Source organism: Crassostrea angulata, chromosome 8 (genome assembly GCF_025612915.1).
Source record: "Crassostrea angulata isolate pt1a10 chromosome 8, ASM2561291v2, whole genome shotgun sequence".
Taxonomy (NCBI): domain Eukaryota; kingdom Metazoa; phylum Mollusca; class Bivalvia; order Ostreida; family Ostreidae; genus Magallana; species Magallana angulata.
In genome coordinates this window covers 35,012,148-35,020,679 of record NC_069118.1, presented here as the reverse complement: position 1 = coordinate 35,020,679, position 8,532 = coordinate 35,012,148, and the positions used below count along the sequence as shown (strand labels likewise).

The following is an 8,532-nucleotide window of genomic DNA, read 5'->3' as shown; positions in this document are numbered from 1 at the left end:
ATAACAATATACTTTCTTGAAAAATCTTGCTCCTCAGGCAATTTGCCACCAAGGCACTGGGTAAGGGCTGCTTGCTTGGAGACAGATTAGTATAAAAGTCTAAGAAACATAAGTATATGTCATGAATGATAAAGAATGAATACTTGAGCTGAAGCAGTCAAATCAAGAAGTTTACGGTATTCAATTCAGATTCCAAAGTCGCTATTAAAAAATAAAATAACAGTCATGTCAAATGTTTATTTATTCAGCACTTTATCATTAATACATGTACATGAAACAGAAATGTCTTATAAGGACAATGAACAATGAAGTGTTTTGATCTAAATGTCTTTAATCACATCTTCAAGCTCTTGTTTAGAGAACATGTGGTATTTCTTCTCTTTTGTCACTGTTCCCATCTACAAAACAAGGCAACATTTATTCAGAAAATTGATCTAGATAAATAAGTATCATTTCAAAAATGTAATAAAAGAAGTATAAAAAAAACTTTTCAACTAAAACAAGAGGCCCATGGGCCATAATGCTCACCCAATCAACATCAATAACCATGAAAAATGTTTAACACAAGTAATGTTTAATTGTTGTGTTTCATAAATCAACCTCAAAATGATAAACATAATATTTTTGGCTTGTGCAGTACTTTTCATGAAAATTGATGAAAAATAATGCACACTACACTTTGGCATGTGCCTAGTGCAACTCATACATGAAAAGACTGTTGTAGAAATGAACTAGGTCTGTCATTCTTAATGAATATTATTTCATGCTTCATCGGTAAACTTTGTATACTTTATATCCGCTGTAAATGGAAAAAACTGTCTGCTAATAAAAGCTTAAAGAATTTTTTTCGATACATTTCTATGTAAAAATTTGAACCCCATCCCCCAAATTGTAGCCTTACCCTACCCCCAAATATCATAGCTTTCACAACTTGAATCTACACTATATTGGGTTGCTTTCATTAACGTAAATGCTTTTCTGAGTCAGACTGATTGGTTATCAAGAAGATTTTTTTCCTACATATTCAATGTAAAAATTTGAAACCCCTACCATTGTGGCCCGACCCTAATCATAGGGGTAATGATACGGACAAATTTGAATCAACCCTACCTGAGATTGATTCCATGCAAGTAAGAGCTTTTCTGGCCAAATGGTTTTAGAAAAGTTTTAATTTTCTATATAAAAATTCAACCCCCATTGTGGTCCAACTCTACCGCTGGGTATCATGATTTGGACAAACTTTAATCTAGACTACCTGAAGAATCTTCCAAACAAGTTTCAATTTTTCTGGCGATATGGTTTTTGGGAAGATTTTTTGAAAAAAACCCACCAACAATTTTTCATAATACCTAAAATTTCCCCTTGAGAGAAAGCATAACCCTTAATTTTGACAAAATTGAATCTCCTTTACCTTATGATGTTTTGTGCCAATTTTAATTGAAATTGGTCCAGTGGTTCAGGAGAAGTTGAAAATTTAAAACTTTACAGTAAGACGACTGATAAAAAATGATCAGAAAAGCTCAATTAATAAATTATTGGATATAAATTTATTAGATGATTACCTTCAAGGGGCATGGTCAAGATTTTGGTCAAAAATTATTTTTCAGATGTTAATGCTTCAGAAAGGCATTTTTAATAGGCAACAGAAATTTGAGTGTCATTTGTTGAGTTATAAGCGAGTTACAGGGCTTGCAATTCTTTGCTGTGTAAACAAAGCATTTGTTTACATATTGAACGTTGAAGTAAATATTTCAGTTTTAATCCTAAAACGAATGTTTTAAATGTTGGGAACTGTTTATCTATGCTTAAAATAAATAAAAAGATGGACAAATAAGCTGGAAAAATATTTTTTACTGGTATATTGAACCTATGTAAACAAAAACAGGGCACGAGCCTTGTTTACATGACAAAGAATTTTGAGCCCTGTATCTTGCTCATAACTCTAAGAATGACTCTCAAATTTTATTTGATCATTAGAAATGGATTTCTAAAGCATTGTAAATAATAAAAACATAAAAATAGAATTTGACCAAAATCGTGACCATGCCCCTTTAAATACTCAATATAGCATACCTCAACATTGGAAGAGTTCAGTTTTTCCTCCATAACTTGTTTCAGAATTGTTAGAGCTGATTTACAGGCCTCTTTTAGGGTCATAGACTAAAATGCAACAAAAATCTATGTATGCAACAGAAATGCAAATCCCTGCACACAATTACACAAGTGTTTTATAAAATAATGTCCTACTAATAATAACGTTTAAAACTGTATTCCATATTGCTTCTGACTAGTTGTAACAAGTGCCCTAGTTACTCTGCAGCATATAGTTACTGTCCTGTGTAGTATATACCATTATTGGTTACTTTATGGTTTCCCATACCAAGCGTCACTGGAGAACCAGCCAGCCTTGCATGACTGACTGACTTTTGGCTAAGCATTGTGCTTAACAACTAACAGGTTTACTAATTACTTTGCATTGTATAATAACTATTTAGTCAAGATGCACAGAACACTGTGGTGTATTACAATTTATAGGCTACTTTGAGATATATTACTACCAAGTGTTCAGCTTGAAGGGTGTAATTACTATAGATGAGGTTTTGTGGTGTGTTATTGACTGGTTACCTTGTTGTGTATAATTAATGGTCAGTTTCTTTGCTGTTTTGAAATTACTAATACATTGTAAATTACTTTTTGGCAGAACTACTTTATGTTCACCTTGTCTTGAGTCATGTACTGCAGATTCCTTATTTTACGCGAGTACTTAATTCAGCGAGTCAACCTTTTCCCATCAAATCGCGAGAACATAAAACAGCGAATTCCAAATTTCTATCATAGTTTCATGTAAGTTTATGTATGTCCGAAAAATAAAAGCGAGATTTTAAAAAAGCGAGATGTGCCTCTCTCGATTTTACGTGGATATTAATTCCTCACGGTCCATTAGGAATCCATAGTAGCTGATGACTGGTTACCTTATGGTAGGTATCCTGTAGGGCTTGCTGTGCACCCTCTGATCCTGAACCAATTGCCTTTGCATCATACTGTATAAATGTTCCAGAGGGATCCATGTGGTATCTGAATAAAATATTCCATTTAATCAAATCCATTGACTTCTATTATGTGGGCCGTTCAAAAATTACATACTAGACACTGCTGTTATCCATTTTTAAAGATGCAAAATACCGATTGCTATGAAATTGTACCGAATTTTTTTTTTATATCTACGGTAATTTAAATTACTGCAATTTGATTTTTAGTCATTTTTAAGACAAATATTCCTGAAATGATCTCATTGACATGGATTTACGAAGCACTGGTAAAATAATGATTTAAGAAAAATCAAATTCAATAAATTGTGACATTAGTCTCTTTTATTCTCTCTGGCTCTGTAAAATTTCATGAAAAATTAATATACAAGTATTTACTTTTTGTTCTGTCATTGTGGATTTACAATTTTGATGTTATATTTTGGGTATTAACAAAAATATTTGAGTTCAGGAAGAGCTGAATAAAAAAAAATCCTGACCAAATCTTTAACCGAAATTATCAGACCCTAATTTTAAACAAAAAGTTTAATTTCAACTAAGTACAGTAATTTGAATTAAAGATAATTTTGTGAAGTTGATAATATAAATGCTTTTGATTTGGATTCCAAGATGGAATTCTTTCAAATCAATGTGCGCACATTTTAATAACATCCTTGGTGTTGCAGAAATTGTGCTCATTGCGCCTTGATTACATGACATGTCCAGAAAAAAATTATCAAAAATTTATCACATTTCATACCTGTTAACCCTCCCGCATTGCGCGGGAGACTCCCGCAAAACGGCCTAAAAATCTAAGATCTACCGCATCCAACCTATTACCCGCGCGGGAGACAAATTTCTCCCGCAATCGTATTTGTCTCCCCCATACCCCCCCCCCCCCCCCCCATTCTGAATCTTTACTGCAAATTTCAACAACCACTGCGGGTTTTTCTCTGATTTTGAGCTCAAACAGCTGCTGTGTAGCTTGAATATATCAAAATCCATCCAAGTGTTGTCTACCGTGATCATAGTATGACATGTTATAGTCCAGTTTACTGTTTACGATTACTTCCGGTTTTGACTTAAATCAGTTACGTATTTAGTTATGCATAGGCCTTATAAAAAATTAAGTAAAAGCTTAAAACATCTTGATTTTACTCTGTGACACCAAAAAAACAAACAAACCAATACACAGCCAGTGGTGTCACTTAACAAATGCACAGGTAAAGCACCCAAGCCACGTGCAGTGAGTCGTGACTAATTCTGTCTGGCCAGCACAGTCGGTAAAAATCAAAGTGAGTTTGGAACACTGAGTGTTTATACGAGCTACCGATAAAAGAGAAGCTCGAGGAAAAAGTGTTAAAGCATTTCACAAGAGTTTTTAAAGTTTACAGTACCGGTACTATGACTATTGTATTGTTTATTAGTCAACAGCTGTACAGCTCATAGACTATGAATTACAGGGATGCTATAGACATTACAACAGAGATACTGGAGAAATACATGTTGTGTTGTGAATTAAAAATCTATCCTATATTATATATATAAGGCAAAAAATAATTTTAATGAATATTATTTACTGGTATTTTCTTAACTGGGTTTCACTGCAAATTCAAAATACGCAAAATAAATTTTCTGTGTTTACCCTAGATGTCAGCATGCAGTGATGGTTCAATACTGAACAATAAGAAGACTTAATATAAAAAAGTGGCACTATTGACTTCTTGTATTGTTCCATGCAAACAAAATTATAGTTTTCTGAACATGTACAGCAACACAAGTTGTAATTGCACACTGGTAGTCATAGAAATACTAAAATTTAAAATGATTGCAAATGCATTAATAACATTGGTAAAATAAGGTATCTAACAGTATTTTTAATATATATTTGCATTTTACGTGAAAAAACGTCGTTTACGCAGAATCTCCCCCTTAGCCAAGTTGGTAAGGGGGAGATTCTCCCACATAGCAGCTTTGAAAGGTTAACAGGTATGCATTTTATTAAATTAAATAAAAAACTTGTAAAAATGGAATGCGTGAATGCTGGCCCTTGTACTTATATCAATTAAATAACATATTTGTAAAAGTATTGATCACATGAATAAATAATGACAAAAACTCACAGCTGAGGTCCTTTGTTGTCAATGCCAGCAAAAAGTAAGGCTACACCAAACGGACGGCTCTGTAACAGAGATACAGATAACCATTAACCTGTACTCGTCACAAGACTTCATTTACATAAACTCATCTACACAATGACATATTTATAAATCTAAATCCTTTTTAATCCAGTTTTTCCAAATCCAAATTTTTGATTATTTTATCCCAGTTCAGTCTAATTTAACCTGAGACATGCATGAGTGGAGGTATGCTTTACCATTGCTCCTGGGTCTGCGTCATCGTCACCAAACTGTAGGGCCAGGTTACTGACTGCCTGGGTCACACTCTCCACTGACATCTTGGCATTGTACGTAAACCAATGATTCTAGAAAGAATAAGTCACACCCTGAACATCCTTCACACATTTCTTTTATCAATTTACACAAACATTTATCATACAGAGGGTGGAATAATGTGAATTCACCTGTGCCTCAACTCTGGCTCGGTCTATGAGGGTCCGTGAGTCTGCAATTAATCCACTCATTGCACACGCTGAAACCAAATCAACAATCAGTTACTTTATAAAACAACTTATAGTTGTTCTTACAGAATTTGTACATTTCAACCCAATTCATATTCATGGTAAAAAGTTTAATATGTACTGTGGAATCATCATTGTTCATGGGGGACCGATGTTCATGGCTTTGTGGGTAACCCTTTCTATAAATTTACATCCCCACGAACCTATACATAATTATTGGTTTAATTATGATTTATTAAAATTATCCTGAACACACTACCAACGAAAATATGTTCCCACGAACCAGAAAAATTTTGGCTACCCACAAACATTGACCCCCATGGTTAAAAATGATTCCACAGTATTCTTTGAAATTCTTTCACATTCATTGGTCTCACCTATATGGTCATCCACCTCAAACACTTTCTCTATACTGGAGGCTTCAATTAATGGAGAGGTGACTCTCTTTTCTACTGCAAGAACCACACCTTCTGAAGTCTGTATACCAATAGCAGTGGACCCAAGCTGAAATCAAAGTTTACAAACATTGGTCAAAATACATGTACCTTTTTTAGCATGTCAACATTGAGGCAGTCTTTGGAGATCAACTCAATATCTGAAACTTAGCTAGGTACTTCTAGAGAGTTTCTTTGATTACCACACTAAATAAATACTGAAATGAAGATATTGTTATATACATTACAGTTAACTTAAGTCTTTACTTCAAAAGATATTTACTATGACATTTAACACTGATAATTTATAACTGAGATGTGGGAAACATTAGTGGCATATTTCTAACTGCTGAAGAGAGTTGCATACCTTTATAGCCTCGATGGCATACTCCACTTGAAATAGTCGGCCTTCTGGTGAAAAAGTGTTCACTCCCCGATCATATTCAGATCTTGTTAGAAACATATTTGCTTAAATCTAAAATGAATAAGAAATATCATCTGCAAAGTTAAAATAGCTTATTAATACATGTATCATCTTAAATGTAAGTCTATCGGTATTGTAGTTTTCAATTATAGCAGACATGTGTGCACAAACAAAATATGAAATAATCATGAAATTTATAAATAATCTATCAAATAACAGATTTTTCACATTTAAAATTTTCACATATATATGTAAATTGACCTTATTCACAGCTAATGTGTTGTCAAGTACTCAGTGTTAGTCTAGTATAAGCATACTTGTAAAGACAATTAGCCAAGTCATTGCACTTTTTTTTCAATCCATTAAAATTAACAAATTCTATTTGATTTTTGTAGATATGAAAACATAGAGTGTCCACACGAATGAAGTATTAAAGCAAAATATTCCCATGACTGTATAGAGTTAAGAACTGCAATTTATTTTTTTTTCCCCTTCACTTTAGCACAACTATCAATGTTTATGGTATCTCTGCCAGAAAATTCGAACTGTAAACAGTTAAAAATGTTTTTCACAAATGTTTTAATCACACGTAGGACACAGTATCATGTTTATAAAAACAAACTCAGATAATTTTCTAAACCAGTTTTTACTAAAATTAATGCCTTAATTAAAATGTTTGGATTCTTTATAGTGAGCGCAGCTCGCCGGCGCGCAGCGCCGGCTAGCGAAGCGAGCTCTAAGAACCAGTGTGCGCGGGAAAAAGAACGAGCTAAACCTACAGTTCATCAAACAAAATTTTTTGTCTACGTCCCATAATGCTCTCTAATGTTTTCACCCGTGGTGCTATGCCAAAAATGGCCGACTTTTAACTCGTAATTTACGCTGAATTAAAGTTTGAAGACACGTTTTGAGTGCCGCATAAGCTTTGGCGAGACTCAAAAGATTTGTTACATGCTTCCATACCTTCGTATTGAGTCGAGAAATGTAAACAAAGATGAACAAAGTCATGGATGACGTCACAGTGCACTCATGCTATATTTCCCGTGATAAATTTAGAGGCGGATCAAACATCTGTAATGAGTGTACTAGCTATTTCAGTAAAGACTGCGATACCTGCCTCATTGACATATGATTAATTTTGTTTTAAATTTGTTTTAATATAGAGATTATATAAATATATACTAGCAAGAACCATACTTTACTGTCATATTGATCCATTGTTAAGCTAATTGTACATACATGTACAGTAGGCAGGTATATATAAGTAAATGAGAAGGGAGGAAATAAACAATGGGACATTTTGAACTAAATAAAAAGGAATAAAATGAAAAATAAATAAACAGTTAAAAAAAATTATGTAGTTATTGCATATAGTCAGGCCATTAAATTTAAAAGTGGGAAATTACACACCTACAAACAGGGACCAGGCTGGCTCGCTCGCTCTCTCTCTCTCTCTCTCTCTCTCTCGGGGTAGGGGGTTGCGCTGTATATGTATCATAACCATTAAAATTAATACCTTAAGCATACCTATTGAAGAGCAATACTCTCTCAAAAATTCTTTAACGTTCGTTGACACCTAAATAACACTAGGTTGACAATGATGCAAGGTATTTGTATTTCTTGCTGCGCTCGCCATAACGGTAGCACCGTAAAACATATTAAGAATTCATTTTTGGTACCTTTGTTTTTTTGTCATGAAACATGCTGTTCTAGTAACAAAAAAAAAATAACACCCAACTTTATGTTATGTATACAAAGGCATGAAATCAAAAATAGGCTTACCTTTAGTAAATCAAACACTGAAAAGGCCTGAGTCTCGGTGACAATGCGAAACTTGCTGGTGTGCCGGGTATATTGTTATAGATAAGACGTTCGTAAATGAAGTCGAATTAAGAAAATTCAATATCTCAATAAGCTTTAAAAAATATATATAATGATTTTGTACATATCCGTCTTATTATCACGAGGTTCCTTATTGTCATAATCCGTATTTTTATTTTAAAATAG

The 8,532-nt window shown here is 33.5% G+C and overlaps 1 protein-coding gene across 1 annotated transcript; it reads right to left on the bottom strand.

Moving 5' to 3' along the window:
* Positions 1-222: 222 nt before the first annotated feature.
* On the bottom strand, positions 223-8,443 carry LOC128160487 (proteasome subunit alpha type-5-like). Its single transcript, XM_052823822.1, has 9 exons — positions 8,308-8,443; positions 6,469-6,576; positions 6,045-6,171; positions 5,611-5,678; positions 5,404-5,511; positions 5,150-5,208; positions 2,973-3,075; positions 2,074-2,160; positions 223-398 (listed from the first exon to the last, which is right to left on the bottom strand). The coding sequence occupies exons 2-9, from the start codon at positions 6,562-6,564 to the stop codon at positions 321-323; spliced, it is 726 nt and encodes a 241-aa protein (XP_052679782.1). The 5' UTR covers positions 6,565-6,576; positions 8,308-8,443; the 3' UTR covers positions 223-320.
* Positions 8,444-8,532: the final 89 nt, after the last annotated feature.